Source organism: Coregonus clupeaformis, chromosome 24 (genome assembly GCF_020615455.1).
Source record: "Coregonus clupeaformis isolate EN_2021a chromosome 24, ASM2061545v1, whole genome shotgun sequence".
NCBI classification, from domain to species: Eukaryota; Metazoa; Chordata; class Actinopteri; order Salmoniformes; family Salmonidae; genus Coregonus; species Coregonus clupeaformis.
In genome coordinates, this window is record NC_059215.1 from 9,723,676 (window position 1) to 9,742,870 (window position 19,195).

Genomic DNA, 19,195 nt, shown 5'->3' on the forward strand with positions numbered 1-19,195 from the left:
TGGTATTAAATAAAGTATCATTTTCCATTCAGTATTTGACTATAATTTGACAGGCACCATTTTTTAAATAATTTGTATCCAATGGCAGGTTGTGAGCATGTTGAGAAATACTGTATGTCAGTCTTACAGTTTAATTATCCTTATACAGCATATTCTAAATAGGGGTATTGTAATGCAGTTGGCTACTGTAAAAACACAGCACGGTGTTGTATACCATTTCTGCTCCATGCAACATTGCACAAGATCACCTTTACTATGTGACTTGTCAACTGATACAGTATTGCCTGTCTCTGTGCTTGACATTTATCAGCTTACAGTGAGTGTATCAATGAAATTCAGATAATGAGTGGAATATATTGTTATATAAAACCCAGGTATTTCAGCAGTGCATTGTACACTACACTATAATTCCAAATGGTAGCACATAGTGACTCTTTCCACTTTGTCCTATTGAAGCACACTGGCTGATGGAGAATGATGATACTGTATCAGTTGACGTAGAAAGTCACATAGAAAAGGTGATCTTGTACAATGTGCAGAAATGGCATACAACACCATGCTACGTTTTTAATATAAATAATAAATAAATAACGGAAAAGTGGTGAGTACATATGTATTCACCCCCTTTGCTATGAAGCCCCTAAATAAGATCTGGTGAAACCAATTACCTTCAGAAGTCACATAATGAGTTAAATAAAGTCCACCTGTGTGCAATCTAAGTGTCACATGATCTCAGTATATATACACCTGTTCTGAAAGGCCTCAGAGTTTGCAACACCACTAAGCAAGGGGCATCACCAAACAAGCAGCACCATGAAGACCAAGGAGCTCTCCAAACAGGTCAGGGACAAAGTTGTGGAGAAGTACAGATCAGGGTTGGGTTATAAAAAAATATCTGAAACTTTGAACATCCCACGGAACACCATTAAATCCATTATTAAAAAATTGAAAGAATATGACACCACAACAAACCTGCCAAGAGCGGGCCGCCCACCAAAACTCACGGACCCGGCAAGGAGGGCATTAATCAGAGAGACAACAAAGAGACCAAAGATAACCCTGAAGGAGCTGCAAAGCTCCACAGCAGAGATTGGAATATCTGTCCATAGGACCACTTTAAGCCATACACTCCACAGAGCTGAGCTTTACGGAAGAGTGGCCAGAAAAAAGCCATTGCTTAAAGAAAAAAATAAGCAAACACGTTTGGTGTTCGCCAAAAGGCATGTGGGAGACTCTCCAAACATATGGAAGTAGGTACTCTGGTCAGATGAGACTAACATTGAGCTTTTTGGCCATCAAGGAAAACGCTATGTCTGGCGTAAACCCAACACCTCTCATCACCCGAGAACACCATCCCCACAGTGAAGCATGGTGGTGGCAGCATCATGCTGTGGGGATGTTTTTCATCGGCAGGGACTGGGAAACTGGTCAGAATTGAAGGAATGATGGAGCAGTTTTGCCTTGAAGAATGGGCAAAAATCCCAGTGGCTAGATGTGCGAAGCTTATAGACATACCCCAAGAGACTTGCAGCTGTAATTGCTTCAAAAGGTGGCTCTACAAAGTATTGACTTTGGGGGGATGAACAGTTATGCATGCTCAAGTTTTCTGTTTTTTTGTCTTATTTTTTGTTTGTTTCACAATCTGTTTTATTTTGCATCTTCAAAGTGGTAGGCATGTTGTGTAAATCAAATGATACAAACCCCCCCAAAAATCAATTTTAATTCCAGGTTGTAAGGCAACAAAATAGGAAAAATGGCAAGGGGGGTGAATACTTTTGCAAGCCACTGTATGTACTATATGAGGATACTGAAACTGTAAGACTGACATTTCATAAACATGCTCACAACCTGCCATTGGATACAAATCATAAACATTTTTGCATGTCAAGTTATAGTCAAATACTGTATGGAAAATGATATTTACCATTCACCATTCTTTATATTCAGCTCTCCAAAATGAACAGTTTCGAAATGTGTATCTCCTATTTTTTGCTATTGGATTAAATGGTAGTTTAAAGCTCCAGTGCTTTTCCTGTGTTTTATATATATTTCCACACTATGAGGTTGGAATAATTCAGTGAAATTGTGAAAATTATGAAAATGTCCTTTTAGTGTAAGAGCTGTTTGAAAAGACCCCTTGAAATTTCAGCCTGTTGTGGTGGGATGGAGTTTTGGCCTGCCTGGTGACATCAATTAGTTAATAGACCTGTCACGACTTCCGTCGAGGCTGCCCCCCCTCCTGGTTCGGGCAGGCTTCGGCGTTCGTCGTCACCGGAGTACTAGCTACTGCCGATCCCATTCTCATCACTCCACTTGTCATGTCTTGTCAATCACACACACCTGGTGCTCATTCCCCTAATTAGTATGTGTATAAGTGTTCCCTCTGTTCCCCTTGTCTTTGTGAGTGATTGTTTTGTTGGGAGAGCGTGTAGCTCGGTTGAGCTACATTTCACTGTGTTATTGCCAAGGTGGATGTTTTCCCTTGTACAGTTTTGTTTGATGCTTGGGGCGTTTGATTTACGCAAACGGATTAAACTCTGGACTTCGGTATTTTACCTCCTGCGCCTGACTCCTTCTTTCATGCCTTGTCACAGAATCACTCACCTGATCTGATATGGAGTCAGCAGGAGAAGACCGCATGCTTGGAGTTGTGGCAAGGGTCCAGGAGCATTCCTCGATGTTGGCCAGCTTGGGGGAAGCAATGGATCGGGTTTTTTAGGTGGTGGAACGCCTGGAGAGGAGAGGATCCGATCTATCGAGACCAGCTGGTCAACCCGATCCAGTCACCTACACCCCAGCCCCTGGAGGGATCCAGATATTCCGGCCACCGGCGTTTGACGGGACTGCAGCGCAATGTAAGGGATTCCTACTCCAACTGGAGTTGTATTTCTCTAGCATCAGGCCAGAGCCCCGGGAGTGGGAGAAGGTATCCGTCCTCGTTTCCTGCCTTTGTGGGAGAGCCCTGGGCTCGGTATGGAATGAGGGAGGTACCACGTTGGAGAACTACGGGGAGTTTGCTCGCCTCTTTCGGGCCATTTTTGATCACCCACCTGAGGGTCGAGAGGTGGGCGAACGACTGGTTTATCTAAGGCAGGGGATGAGGACCGCTCAGGACTACGCGCTGGAGTTCCGGACGCTGGCAGCGGGGACCGAGTGGAACGAGCGGGCCCTGATAGACCATTTCCGGTGCCACCTAAGGGAGGACGTCCAACGGGTGTTAGCCTGCCGGGATGCCATGCTATCGTTCTCCCAACTGGTGGACATGGCCATCCGGCTGGACAATCTGCTAGCAGCCAGAGGATGTCCTGGTAGGGGTCTGCCAGGGTCTGCCGTGCATTAATTATCGACCACTGAATAATGTGATGGTACAATTTAGTTATCCTCTTCCCCTCATTCCTTCAGTGATTGAGTCAATGCATGGGGCCCGTTTTTTCACCAAATTAGACCTCAGGAGTGCCTACAACCTGGTGCATATTCGGGAAGGGGATGAGTGGAAAACAGCATTCAGCACAACCCCGAGGCATTATGAATACCTGGTGATGCGCTACGGTTTGATGAATGCTCCATCCGTTTTCCAGTCCTTTGTGAACGAGGTGTTTCGGGACATGCTTGGTCGTGGTGTGGTGGTCTACATCGATGACATCCTGGTGTATTCCGCTATGCGTGCCAAGCATGTGTCCCTGGTTCGCAAAGTACTGGTCCGACTGCTGGAAAATGATCTTTATGCCAAGGCAGAGAAGTGTGAGTTTTTCCAGCAGTCAATCTCCTTCCTCGGATATCGCATTACCACCACAGGTGTGGAGATGGAGGGAGACCGCATTGCAGCCGTGCGTAATTGGCCGACTTTGTAAAGGAGGTGCAGCGCTTCCTTGGCTTTGCCATCTACTATTGAAGGTTTATTCAGGGTTTTGGCAAGGTCGCAGCTCCCATTACCTCCTTGTTGAAGGGTGGGCCGTCCCGGCTCCGCTGGTCTGCTGAGGCTGATTTGGCATTCAGTAGATTGTGGGGTCTGTTCACCTCAGCCCCGGTACTGGCTCACCCAGATCCATCACTACCGTTCGTAGTGGAGGTGGATGCGTCTGAGGTAGGGATAGGAGCTGTCTTATCAACGCTTAGGCACGCCACCCAAGCTCCGCCCCTGTGCCTTCTGTTCTAAGAAGCTCAGCTCGGCGGAGCAGAACTACGGCGTTGGTGATCGGGAGCTGTTGGCTGTTGTTCGAGCTTTGACGGTGTGGAGACATTGGCTCAAAGGGGCGAAACACCCTTTCCTCGTCTGTTTAGACCACCGCAACCTGGAGTACATTCGGGCAGCGAGGAGGCTGAATCCTCGCCAGGCCATGTGGGCCCTCTTCTTCACCCGGTTTGATTTCACACTCTCATACATTCCGGGTACGAAGAACGTGAAGGCAGACGCACTGTCTCGGCTGTATGACACAGAGGAGAGGCCCAGAGACAACACCCCCATAATCCCGGCATCATGCATTGTGGCGCCGGTAGTATGGGCGATGGACGCCGATATAGCGCAGACATTACGCACAGATCCATCTTCACCGCAGTGTCCAGCTGGGCTGCAGTACGTGCCTGCACTTATCCGTGATCGTCTGATCTACTGGGCACACACGTCACCCTCCTCTGGTCATCCAGGTATCGGTCGTACAATGCGCTGCCTGACCGAGAAGTACTGGTGGCCTACCTTGGCTAAGGACGTGAGGGTGTATGTTTCCTCATGCTCAGTGTGTGCCCAGAGTAAGGCACCTAGGCACCTCCCAGCGGGTAAGCTACAACCTTTACCAGTTCCACAACGACCCTGGTCTCACCTGAGTATTGATTTTCTCACTGATCTTCCCCCCTCCCAAGGTAACACCACGATCCTGGTCGTTGTGGACCTCTTTTCAAAGTCCTGCCGCCTCCTTCCTCTGCCCGGTCTCCCCACGGCCCTACAAACTGCGGAGGCTCTGTTTACTCACGTCTTCCGGCACTATGGGGTACCAGAGGATATAGTGTCCGACCGAGGTTCACGTCTAAAGTCTGGAAGGCGTTCATGGAACGTCTGGGGGTCTCGGTCAGCCTGACCTCTGGTTTTCACCCCGAGAGCAATGGGCAGGTGGAAAGGGTGAATCAAGATGTGGGTAGGTTCCTGCGGACCTACTGTCAGGACCGGCTGGGGGAGTGGTCGGTGTTCCTGCCATGGGCAGAATATGCTCAGAACTCTCTCCACCACTCCTCCACTAACCTAACACCCTTCCAATGTGTTTTGGGGTACCAACCGGTCCTGACACCATGGCACCAGAACCAGACCGAGGCTCCCGCGGTGGATGACTGGTTTCGGCGCGCGGAGGAGACTTGGGACGCTGCCCACGTTCGGCTCCAGCGCGCCGTGCGTCGTCAGAAGGCCAACGCTGACCGCCACCGCAGGGAGGCCCCGGTGTTCGTACCGGGGGATCGGGTCTGGCTCTCGACCCGGAATCTGCCCCTCCGCCTGTCCTGCCGGAAGCTGAGCCCGCGGTTTGTGGAGCCTTTTAAAGTCCTGAGGAGAATAAACGAGGTGACATACAGTTTGTTACTCCCCCCTGATTACCGTATTAACCCCTTGTTTCATGTGTCTCTCCTCAGGCCGGTGGTAGCTGGTCCGCTCCAGGAGTCTGAGGTACGAGAGGTTCCTCCACCTCCTCTGGACATTGAGGGGTCCCCGGCGTACTCGGTCCGTTCCATCCTGGATTTGAGGCGTCGGGTGGGGGGCCTTCAGTATCTCGTGGAGTGGGAGCGGTATGGTCCGGAGGAACGTTGCTGGGTCCCAAGGCGGGACATCCTCGATCCCTCCCTGTTGAGGGATTTCTACCGTCGCCATCCGACTTGCCCTGCTCCGCGTCCTCCTGGCCGTCCCCGAGGCCGGGGTCGATGCACTGCTGGAGCCGCGCGTCGGGGGGGTACTGTCACGACTTCCGCCAAGGCTGACCCCCCTCCTGATTCGGGCAGGCTTCGGCGTTCGTCGTCACCGGAGTACTAGCTACTGCCGATCCCATTCTCATCACTCCACTTGTCATGTCTCGTCAATCACACACACCTGGTGCTCATTCCCCTAATTAGTATGTGTATAAGTGTTCCCTCTGTTCCCCTTGTCTTTGTGAGTGATTGTTTTGTTGTGAGAGCGTGTAGCTCGGTTGAGCTACATTTCACTGTGTTATTGCCAAGGTGGATGTTTTCCCTTGTACAGTTTCATTTTACGCTTGGGGCGTTTGATTTATGCAAACGGATTAAACTCTGGACTTCGGTATTTTACCTCCTGCGCCTGACTCCTTCTTTCACACCTCGTCACAAGACCAATAAGAAAGAGAGTTCCAAACCTCTCTGCCAATAACAGTTAATTTTTCCTTCTCCACTCAGACCATTCCCAGACAGTCTTTGCTAAATTCTTGCTTGAGAAATTACTCTTTGCTAAGAAGTTTGTTTTTGACCATTTTTATTGAAAACAATCACAGTAAGGTACTTAATTGTTACCCAGATTTTTTTTGATATTGAGAGAAAAACGGCTGCATTGGACCTTTAAATTAAATGGTGAGTCTATCTTTATCTGATATCTTGGTGACTAAACAAAATGTTCTCATATTTCATGGAAAACTTTTATTTTGGATGAATGACTTAGGGGTGAAAGAGGTGTGAAACTGCAATGAATACACAATCAAAGGTTCTAAACATAAGATAGGGGGCATAAGTGTTGTCAGTTTAGAGTTTTGTACTTAGAGATTTGAAAATATATCACAGATAAAAAAAATTATGGACAAAGTCATTGAAAAATGTTTTATGTTCAGAACCTTTGATTGTGCATTCAGTGTGGTTTCACATTTCTTTCACCCCTGAAATACCATGAGCACATTTTGTTTAGTCACTAATACATCAGATAACGATAGGCTCACCATTTAGTCATTTTAACTACTATTTAATCCAATAGCAAAAAAATTGAAGATTGAACTGTTCTTTTTGAAGTGCTGAATAAAAAGAATAGTAGATGGTAAATATAAATGTCCATACAGTATTTAACTAGAACCTGACATGCACAATATGTATCCAATGAGCATGTTGAGAAATATGCCAGTTCTTACGGTTTCATTTTCCTTATATGTAAGACAAAATATCAGAAATAGGGGTATTGTAAAGCAGTTGGCTACTGTAAAAATGTAGCATGTATTGAAAGCATTGTATGCTACACTATAATTCCAAATGGTAGCACATAGTGACTCTTTCCACGTTGTCCTATTGAAGCACACTGGCTGATGGAGAATGATGATTGTAGTATTTACAGCCACATCCATAGATTATTTGGTTTACCTCCCAACATAAAATGTCAAATTGATACAATTATGAGGTCAAAATATTAAAAAGTACACTGTTCAGCAGTTATCAAACTACACTGAACAAAAATAAATGCAACATGCAACAATTTCAAAGATTTTACTGAGTTGCAGTTCATATAAGGAAATCAGTCAATGGCAATACATTAATTAGGACCTAATCTATGGACTTCACATGACTGGGAATACAGACATGCATCTGTTGGTCACAGATACCTTTAAAAAAAAAGTAGGGGCGTGGATCAGAAAACCAGTCAGTATCTGGTGTGACCACCATGTACCTCATGCAGCACGACACATCTCCTTCATATAGAGTTGATCAGGCTGTTGATTGTCACCTGTGGAATATTGTCCCACTCCTCTTCAATGGCTCTGCAAAGTTGCTGGATATTGGCAGGAACTGGAACACACTGTTGTACACATCGATCCAGAGCACCCCAAATATGCTCAATGGGTGACACGTCTGGTAAGTATGCAGGCCATGGAAGAACTGGGAAATTTTTAGCTTCCAGGAATTGCGTACAGATACTTGTGACATGGGGCTGTGCATTATCATGCTGAAACATGAGGTGATGGCGGCGGATGAATGGCATTACAATGGGCCTCAGGATCTCTTCACGGTATATCTGTGCATTCAAATTGCCATCGATAAAATGCAATTGTGTTCATTGTCCCTAGCTTATGCCTGCCCATACCATAACCCCACCGCCACCATGGGGCACTTTGTTCACAACGTTGACATCAGAAAACCGCTCACCCACACGACACTATACAGGCTGTCTGCCATCTGCCAGGTACATTTGAAACCGGGATTCATCCGTGAAGAGCATACTTCTCCAGTGACCATCGAAGGTGAGCATTTGCCCACTGAAGTCAGTTACGACGTCGAACTGCAGTCAGGTCAAGACCCAGGTGAGGACGATGAGCACGCAGATGAGCTTCCCTGAGACGGTTTCTGACAGTTTGTGCAGAAGTTATTCTGTTGTGCAAACCCACAGTTTCATCAGCTGTCCGGGATGAAGAAGCCGGATGTGGAAGTCCTGGGCTGGCGTGGTTACACGTGGTCTGTGATTGTGAGGCCGGTTGGACGTACTGCCAAATTCTCTAAAATGAGCTGGAGGTGGCTTATGGTAGAGAAATTAGCATTAAATTATCTGGCAACAGATCTGGTGGACAATCCTGCAGTCAGCAAACCAATTGCATGCTCCCTCAAAACTTGAGATATCTGTGGTATTGTGTTGTGTGACAAAACTGCACATTTTAGAGTGGCCTTTTATTGTCCCCAGCACAAGGTGCACCTGTGTAATGATCATGCTGTTTAATCAGCTTATTGATATGCCACACCTGTCAGGTGGATGGATTATTTCGGCAAAGGAGAAATACTCACTAACAAATTTGTGCCCAAAATCTGAGAGAAATAATATTTTTGTGCATATGTAACATTTCTGGGTCTTTTATTTCAGCTCATGTTGCGTTTATATTTTTGTTCTGTATACAGTTGAAGTCGGAAGTTTACATACACCTTAGCAAAATACATTTAAACTCATGTTTTTCACAATTCCTGACATTTAATACTAGTTAAAATTCCCTGTCTTAGGTCAGTTAGGTTTACCACTTTATTTTAAGAATGTGAAATGTCAGAATAATAGTAGAGAAACTGATTTATTTCAGCTTTTATTTCTTTCATCACATTCCCAGTGGGTCAGAAATGTACATACACTCAATTAGTATTTGGTAGCATTGCCTTTAAATTGTTTAACTTGGGTCAAATGTTTCGGGTAGCCTTCCACAAGCTTCCCACAATAAGTTGGGTGAATTTTGGCCCATTCCTCCTGACAGAGCTGGTGTAACCGAGTCAGGTTTGTAGGCCTCCTTGCTCACACACGCTTTTTCAGTTCTGCCCACACATTTTCTATAGGATTGAGGTCAGGGCTTTGTGATGGCCACTCCAATACCTTGACTTTGTTGTCCTTAAGCCATTTTGCCACAACTTTGGAAGTATGCTTGGGGTCATTGTCCATTTGGAAGACCAATTTGCGACCAAGCTTTAACTTCCTGACTGATCAAATCAAATCAAATCAAATTGTATTGGTCACATGCGCCGAATACAACAGGTGCAGACATTACAGTGAAATGCTTACTTACAGCCCTTAACCAACAGTGCATTTATTTTTTACAAAAAAAGTAAAAATAAAACAACAACAAAAAAAGTGTTGAGAAAAAAAAAGAGCAGAAGTAAAATAAAATAACAGTAGGGAGGCTATATATACAGGGGGGTACCGTTGCAGAGTCAATGTGCGGGGGGCACCGACTAGTTGAGGTAGTTGGGGTAATATGTACATGTGGGTAGAGTTAAAGTGACTATGCATAAATAATTAACAGAGTAGCAGCAGCGTAAAAAGGATGGGGTGGGGGGCAGTGCAAATAGTCCGGGTAGCCATGATTAGCTGTTCAGGAGTCTTATGGCTTGGGGGTAGAAGCTGTTGAGAAGTCTTTTGGACCTAGACTTGGCACTCCGGTACCGCTTGCCGTCGCGGTAGCAGAGAGAACAGTCTATGACTAGGGTGGCTGGAGTCTTTGACAATTTTGAGGGCCTTCCTCTGACACCGCCTGGTATAGAGGTCCTGGATGGCAGGAAGCTTGGCCCCAGTGATGTACTGGGCCGTACGCACTACCCTCTGTAGTGCCTTGCGGTCGGAGGCCAAGCAGTTGCCATACCAGGCGGTGATGCAACCAGTCAGGATGCTCTCGATGGTGCAGCTGTAGAATTTTTTTGAGGATCTGAGGACCCATGCCAAATATTTTCAGTCTCCTGAGGGGGAATAGGCTTTGTCGTGCCCTCTTCACGACTGTCTTGGTGTGTTTGGACCATGATAGTTCGTTGGTGATGTGGACACCAAGGAACTTGAAGCTCTCAACCTGTTCCACTACAGCCCCGTCGATGAGAATGGGGGCGTGCTCAGTCCTCTTTTTTTCCTGTAGTCCACAATCATCTCCTTTGTCTTGGTCACGTTGAGGGAGAGGTTGTTGTCCTGGCACCACACGGTCTTGAGATGTTGTTTCAATATATCCACATAATTTTCCATCCTCATGATGCCATCTATTTTGTGAAGTGCACCAGTCCCTCCTGAAGCAAAGCACCCCCACAGCATGATGCTGCCACCCCCGTGCTTCACGGTTGGGATGGTGTTCTTCGGCTTGCAAGCAGCCCCCTTTTTCCTACAAATATAACGATGGTCATTATGGCCAAACAGTTCTATTTTTGTTTCATCAGACCAGAGGACATTTCTCCAAAAAGTATGATCTTTGTCCCCATGTGCAGTTGCAAACCGTAGTCTGGCTTTTTTATGGTGGTTTTGGAGCAGTGGCTTCTTCCTTGCTGAGCGGCCTTTCAGGTTATGTCGATATAGGACTCGTTTTACTGTGGATATAGATACTTTTGTACCTGTTTCCTCCAGCATCTTCACAAGGTCCTTTGCTGTTGTTCTGGAATTGATTTGCACTTTTCACACCAAAGTACATTCATCTCTAGGAGACAGAACACGTCTCCTTCCTGAGACGTATGACAGCTGCGTGGTCCCATGGTGTTTATACTTGCGTACTATTATTTGTACAGATGAACGTGGTACCTTCAGGCATTTGGAAATTGCTCCCAAGGATGAACCAGACTTGTGGAGGTCTACAATTCTTTCTGAGGTCTTGGCTGATTTCTTTTGATTTTCCCATGATGTCAAGCAAAGAGGCATTGAGTTTGAAGGTAGGCCTTGAAATACATCCACAGGTACACCTCCAATTGACTCAAATTATGTCAATTAGCCTATCAGAAGCTTCTAAAGCCATGACATCATTTTCTGGAATTTTCCAAGCTGTTTAAAAGCACAGTCAACCTCTTCCAAGAGGTGATGATATTAAAACCAAATAGTTTAAACATTTATTTAACAATCTCTTGAATGTAGTTGCCAATGGTTTAAGCTTAGCTGGGGGTCTCCTTGTCCCCCAGCAGCCAAATCGAACGCTCCACACCGTATTGTGACGTTTAATTGATAACGACCTATTGGAAAGGTGCTTAGAGTTTTGAAACACAAGCCATTTTGATTATCTGTTTTAAATGTTTGTGCTTAGGGTTGTGAAAATGTACCACATACTTGTGAGAATTGCACCAAAGTGATTGAAAACAACTAATTGTGGTGTAAATTCCTACATAGTGTCTACAGGAGAGTATCCAGCAGGAGAGGGGAGACAGAAGCCACCTGAGACCTCCATTTACATTGAACTGTTACTGGAAAACCTAGGATACCGTACAGTACAACAAAAAACATGCTCAGAGAGACAGAAGTCTTTACAAACATGTATCGTGCACACACACCCATACTGTATATAGACTGCTTATCCAACCTGTAAGTGAGGTAACTTGTTGCGTAAAGAGAGTCAATCAAAACCAATATCGCTTGATAGATTGATTAAATACACTCTGATTTAGTTTACAGTTAACAACCTGTCAGTGTGTGTGTGTTGAACTGCAGAGTGAGCCACAGTGTCTACTCTAATTCAATCCAAACTCAATCATACATTCAGCTCTGATGGGCCTCCCTCTTTACAGTCTTCTTCTTCCAGCATTCCTGTCTGTGCAGCTTCCACTGAAACGCTGTTCTCTCCCTCCTCACCACCCTGCACCCTGCCAAGCCTCCTGTGACTGTCAGTCAGTCAGGAAATCAGTGTTTAGCTGGTGTTGAGTCTGTCATAGCTGATGTTAAATAATGCAGCACAACCAGGGTCAACTACATTGTCATGTACAGGGAAGCAGGGAATGGTTTATAGCAAACACAGCGGAAAGTCTAATAATCTATTCAAACAGAATCCACATCCCTTGGTCACAAGCAGGCAGGCACACATACAATCACACGCACAAGCCTGTGTACGCGTACAAGCACACACACACACACACACACAGTAAAAGGTGCTGTGCAGAGGAAGGTTGAACAGCTCTGTAAATGAGAATGCTATTCCCTCTTACCCTCCATACGCTCCAAAGGTGAAACTCCTCTTTCTCTGCGGCATGCCGGCTAAAGGAGTGGGAAGTGGACCAACAGTGAGTGTGTCAACTCAGCACTGAATGGAGCCTCTACTTCTGTCACTGACTCCCTCACGCCAACTCTGTGTGTGTATGAGAGGGAGTGTGTGTGGCTGTCTGTTCTGCTCCACTCCCCATCCCTTCTTCCTTCCTCCCTCCCTCCCTCCCTCTTCCCCTCTCACGCCTCCTCAACAAACAGGGGGAGGAGGGGAGGGGGAGAGGAGGGGGCTGCTGACCATATCAGTCACCCCCTTACCCTAGTCATTGAGACCAGATGGGACAGGAGGAAAGGTGCCAAATGTCTATCTCCTTATCTCCAATAGATTAATCAACAGATAAGGATGAATTCAATAGTTTGCTGATGGGTGCAATTAATGAGAGCACTATTTATACAATGTAGATGAGGACAGAAAATGAGTGCCATTGGAGGTAATGTCATAGATGACAGAAAACAACAAGTTCAACGTGGTGAGAAACATGACGCAGCTCTTTATCTTCATAATCTGTTGGGAACTTGTTTTTCACTCCTCTCTGTTTCTCTCTCTATCTCTCTCTGTCTATCTCTGTCTCTATCTCTGCGGCAGCTGGTCAAACAACACAGTGCCGAAGGCTTTACTGATCAGGCGAAACAGATCATTACTCCTCTCAAACATTGTAATCACAAAGAGACACCACCAGCTCCAGGATATCAACTGTGAAAACGAGAGCTCCCAGTTACAAGAAATGAGTCAAAAACAGGAAGGAAGAAGTACCACTCTCTCTCTTACCACTTACTACTTACTCACTAGCACATACAGTAACTCCCCTTAGCATGTAGTGCAACCCTAGTGCTACAGGAGAGATGTTTAGATCTGATACTAGGGTGTGTTAAAGCTTGTAGCACTGTGTCTCTGTATCACTATAGAGATTGACTTCATTGATTAACAGGAGTACATCTTTGGACAGAATAGTCAACTCCTCTGGCAGACAGCTCCACTTGAGTCACTGGCTGTTACTGGTAAAGCAGGATTGTCGTGTATTGGGATTATGCCTTTGTTAAATGTTTTTCTTGAAGAAATGGAATGTTGTTTATGTTAGGTCAAATGTAGCCGTTTGGAGGGTGACGCCCCAGGGGAGACTGGTGATTGGCCAGAAGAGGGAGCACCCATCTTTTTGCATTGTTTATAAGTAGGGGCTAGACAATGAAAGGGCAGAGCGACCATTGCAATCCGGGCCGTCGCTCTCCGGATGTCATGACATCTGTCACTTATGCTGAAGCTTGTGATATGAATAAACCTTATGATCCAAGGTCAGTATGAGCGGACTCCTTTGTTTATCAGCAATAATTGCCAGCACTTACGCGATACGACAAATGGCGCCCAACGTGGGGCTGGTCTGCGTCTCTCCTCTGTTTCATTCAGCCGCCAAGTTAACTCGCTCTGAAGCCATGGCCAGAAAAGGGTGAGTTTTTTCCTCACAAGCTTTGTGAGGTTGTTAGGTTGGATACTGACTGCTTGTGTACACGGGAGGGATGTACCATTAGACCAAAGTGTGCCTCGTGTGGCGTTATTGCGGTCGACTAGGAGTCTGGTAATAATTATTCTAAAATTGTACAGCAAAGCAGATATTGGCAGAATAAAGTCAGGAATACGTATGCAATAAGGGCATTGTGAATCTGTTAAAGACCTCGAAACGAGGCGACTCCTTAGGAGTGGGCTATAAATCCTTGCAACGCGCTAGTGTGGTGTCAGGTTGGTTCTAGGAACTATAAGGTGGACGGTTATATTGTAAGTTATTCTCATCTTATAGTCGACGGGGTATTTGCATGGGGTAACCGCTCATATATAATATCCATAACTTACGGCAGCATAAAGTTAGCAGGGGATAAATGGACAATGATTTAGGCACAATGCAAGGTTACTTAGGGCGTGGTAGGCCGCAGTTAGCTAAAGGCTAAGGCTAATGCTAATGCTAAATGCTGGATTGTGTTTCATGCTACATGGTACATAGCGGCTAATGCTAAATGCTACTTGTGTTGCGTGCTACATGCTAACGTGTCCTTAGAGGTCCCATTGCGATGGATTAAAGCCTCTTAAAATATGTCTGTGTGTGTGGAACTCAGAGTTCTACGCAAATGTGAGCTCTGTTATGTGTAATTGTTCGATTATAAGGTATAAAATAGTGAAGCTGTAGCGTAATGCTATCGTTCTATTGTCTGGGAATCGTATCATTGGATGCATTTGCGCATGCGTTTAATTTTATGACACTACACTACAAAACGTGGGAGTTGTAGTTTATGGCACGAGATTATGAGACGTTGGGTTCCGGTACTAAAACTACAAAACGTTGTTTACTAAAACTACAACACGGGATTGTGGGAAAAGTGTCATATTTCTGTGGGGCTGTGTCGCAGGAAGAGACAGAGAAACACAGACGAGGGAACAAAGAGGAGAGATTTTAACACGAATCTTATAGTTTTAGAGCGGCTGCTGTTTGAAAATGAAACTATTTGTTGGGATGTAGTGAATTTATAAATTAGGTATATGTTGACATAATGAATTAAATTAAATGACGGATTAAAATAAAATAAAAATGTTTTTGAGCGATCTATTTAGTCCTGAATTAAATCTTAAAGCGAATGTGAACGAAGGAATATTGAATATGGTTGAAGTAACTCAGTATTGCATTAACTACTAAAATCTTTTCCTGTGTCTCTGTTCTTTTGTCATATGAGAGGAACAAAGGAGAGAGAGAGGAGGGGCTAACGTGTGCGTGACGTAGCGTCACGTGACGCGGCAGAGGATCGAGTCAAGGGTTTGAGACTGGTCTAGGGTTACAGGCTTTGTTTATGGGGATTGCTTTGAAGTTGACTAACTTACATTTACTTGCATTTGATGGGTTGTGGTAAGATAGCCACCACTAATTGATAAATTGGTGACATAGGATGTAGAAATAAAAAATTTGTTTTAATTTTTAATTGATTTTTTAATTGATTTTTTTATTTTAATTAGAAATGGTTTTTGAATAGAAATTTTAATTGAATTATTTCATAGTCAAATTTTGGTTGATTGATTTTTTTTTTTTTTGGGGTTGTTTGGGTTATATTAATAATTAAAGGGGGGAAGCCATAGGCTATATAGTCTAAAATAAAATAATTCACGATAAAGGAATATAAAAGGGTTGTTACAATGGGGAAAAACGACATCAAGGCTATAAAAAGTCATTACACCGATTGATATAGTACAAAATAGTAACCCTTTAACTAAAGTATTGCTAGGTTATCCGGCAAATGAAACAAAAGTTGCCCTTCATTCTCAAACAAAAACGGATAAAAGATTCCAGCGATAAGATAAAGGTATAGAGAAAATGCTAAAGGAAGAAAAGGCGACAGGAAAACTAATGGCAGAAGTTAGTACACCTTTCTCACATACGGATTCAGCAAAAGGACACCCACCTTACGAGAAGGAAGTAGAGCTTAGGGATGTTTATCCTCAGCTTCCAGTGATCATCCAGCAGGGTGATTGTTGCATCAGAGATGAAGATGAATAATAGATAGAGGACAAGCAGAAACGACCAGAAAGATGAATTCAAAACTCCAGAAGGAAGAAAATGAGATGTCTGGAAGAGAAGAGTGAGGCCAATAGTAAGAAGATGATGGAAGATGATATTTCGAGGACAGAACTTAGAATATAAGCTTTTGAAGAATCCTGATATGTCAACAGCAAGAAAGAACAGGATCAAGAAACTCTCAGAAAACTCAATCATACAGCTGGTGGAGAAGAGAAGCTTTGGTTATGTAGAATCAGAGTGAACCAAATCAACAATCACTGTTACAGCTTCAACTGAACAATATCAAATGCAATTGTACCAGCCACCAAGGGGGGTACCAGGTGTTCCATATCCACAGCCAGTTTCTGGACAGACACAGAATTGGAGAGGAAGAGGACGAGAAGACTTAGAAGGAGGAGGAAGATTTCAGCTACACTTCCAGCAACTTTCAGAAGAATGTTATAATTGTGGACAGGTTGGTCACTTTACCTGTGAGTGCAATGCGTCAGGAGGAAACAACAGAGAACATTTTTAAGGAAGATACAGGGGCCAGTCAAGATCACCTGTTCTCCAGGTGAACCCTAAGGATTCTAGAGGTGCCTAGAAGATCCGAAAGGGGGGTGTCAGCTGATAGCACCGATTAGAGAAGAAGAGAAAATATCTAACAATTGAAGTAAAACCAGAGGACTATGAGAAGTGATAGTGAATAGTGAATAGTGGAAAAGCTTTTATCTGTGTTGAGCCTAAAGAGGTTAAACATCTCACTATGTAAAATTAACTAATTAGGATAGGGATTTGAGGTAGTAAAACAGTTAATTACTCTTAGGGAACCAATTGAGCTATGCTATAAAAATCAAAGAGAAATCAAAATAGACATACTAATATTAGTACCTATTGTAGTGTTGGGAAGAGATGCATTGTTTAAATTGAATTGTACAATAAGATGTACACTAGACGGATGTCTGGTAGAATATTTAAAAAAGTAGGGTTTTTGGGAATCATATTTGCTTCAAAAGATAATATCATAGGAAGGATGATAATCTATTAGACTGCCTATTAGACAATCTGTCTGAAAAATAAAGTTAAAAGGGGTGACTGTTATTCTGGGTTACATTCTTACACCAAGAGATTTCAGGCTAGGCTAAAAGGTGTTTAGTCGTTTGCCAAGTCTGTGTGTAAAGAAGTCAGAAGCAGGTGGGGACTTTCCCGATCACATATTCTAAAAATTTGGTGGTAAAGGGATTTTGTGAATAAATCAGTGGAAAAGGGGTTTAAAGGTTAGGAGAAAAGATTAGATTAAAAAGTTAGGAGAACTAGGTTGAAGGAACTCTAAGACAGTAAGCTAAGTTTCAAAGTTAGTAATAAGAGAGAGAGAACAGTGGTGAAGGACACTTTAGAGTAGGGAGATCAAGGTAATTATAGGTGTATTTTTATAATCAAAAGTTTGAAAGTTAGGGTTTAGAGTAGGAAGAGAGAGTGAATGTAAGTTACATTTACGTCATTTGACACTAGTGGTGATAGATGGAAGTACAAGCAAAGAGTTCAAAGCTTTGGGGAAAATGGATGAAGTAACTAAGGACATTAACACTTCAGTCTATTATAACAACAGTGAGAAGCAATTTAACTCTTTCAACATTGATAGTTATTAAAGCCATAAATATATCGCATTTGATTATAAGGGAGCCAATGGCTTCAGCACCAATTTTAGAGGAAGAATACTTATTAGGGTTAGGATGGGGTCGTTCCTCCCACATGGAGAGATAATTATGGAGAAGAAGTATTGTTATCAGGACCAGATGTAGAAGCTGGTGTCCCTAGTCAAAGGAGGTATAGTTTGTACAACAATATGAAGTGGAAGAGGTTATGAGTGATTGTTCATTCATTTTGCATAATGTTACAGAGAAAGATCAGGGAGAATATATGTGTACTTATCTAGTGCAAGCATTACAATTTGTTCCGGTTAAGAATTATTGGTTAAAGGGCTATGTAATTCGTAAAGTAACGCTTATGATGGAAGATTTGAAGTCTGTTGAAGTTTCCACAGTCACCAAAGGAGTTCAGGAAGAATATGTTACAGTAGTCACTCCAACAGTGAATAATACACATAGGATATCGGTAGCTTTGCCACTAGAAATAATTAAGGTTAATACATCAACTAAGTCAACTACTTTAATGGTAACTGTGGAAAGGGATTAATGATACGATGGCAATAGCAAATGTAGGAAGTACGACACCGACAACAACTTTTCTGAAATTAAAGGAGGCAGCAAGAGAGACTCAGGGGTTTATGATACGGATAGAGAGTGCTGTCAATATAGATTCATCTGAAATAGTGAAGGATACTATCATGGAGGACAGGATGAGGTCTTTGATTTTAATGAACAGACAAGGAGAGGTATCTGATCAGTACCGCTCGTTAGGGAAGAGAGAAACTAAATGGATGGGTTTGATTCTTCTGTTGTGAAAAATTAAAGATAGCAGGTAGGAATCTTTGGTTCCAGCAGTTAACTCATTCTGTAATATCAGTGAGGAATCTTGAGGGTCCATGTCTGTTGAGAATTCCAGCCAAACATTTTAGAGATGGTCGCTCGACCTCTATCAAGTATGTGTCAATCTTATGCTTTGTCATGACTGTGGTATCAGCAACAATCAGTAACCGATAAAATAATGTCGTTGTCAAAACATTTGTTTAAGCCTAGGGTTAGGTGTTATTGGGTTAAGTGAATTAACTTGTGTGCATTTGTTAGATGGGAAGAAAAATCAGGTAACAGCGAGCCCTGAAGCATTTGAGGTGAAAGCAGTGAGGGCTAAAAGTTGTGTTTGTTCTAATAAAACATATGATGTAAAGGGTATGTTTATGGGAATATCAGATTGTGATGTTATATGATAACTTTGGGTAAGCATGGCCTTAAGGGTAGTAATGAGAAATATAAATGTAACTTTTTATGTTCCAGGTAGTAGGAACAGCAGGACTTTGATGGTTAAAAGATTAGCTTTTGCCTGTCAATGTAACTATTGGGAATTTTAGAGATATTTGGTGGGTTTGTGGTGATAAAGCATATATATTCTTACCCTATGGATAGACAGGATGTTGTTACATGTCAACGTTGAAGCTTCCATATGAGGTTTCTACCATTAAAAGAGGGGTAGCACCGAACACAGATCAATCTGAAGCTAGGTTTGAAATTGGATGAAAAGAGACATGGAGACATGTCATAGTCTTCAAGCCTATCATTGAAGGATAAAG

At 43.6% G+C, this 19,195-nt stretch overlaps 1 protein-coding gene across 9 annotated transcripts in view; it reads right to left on the bottom strand.

Annotated features, from left to right (window-relative positions):
• Positions 1-19,195, bottom strand: part of LOC121538506 (rap1 GTPase-activating protein 1) — a 150,410-nt gene that overhangs the window by 80,772 nt on the left and 50,443 nt on the right. For 4 of the 9 annotated variants that reach the window (XM_041846603.2, XM_041846604.2, XM_041846600.2 and 1 more), the window contains exon 1: positions 12,364-12,496. The exons of 1 other annotated variant lie outside the window; for it this stretch is intronic. In XM_041846603.2, the coding sequence (XP_041702537.1) occupies positions 12,364-12,407 (44 nt within the window). In that variant the 5' untranslated portion in view covers positions 12,408-12,496. Of the gene's footprint in view, positions 1-12,363; positions 12,498-19,195 lie in introns of those variants that run through there. 4 more of the 9 variants (XM_041846613.2, XM_041846601.2, XM_041846611.2 and 1 more) reach the window with 3 other exon arrangements.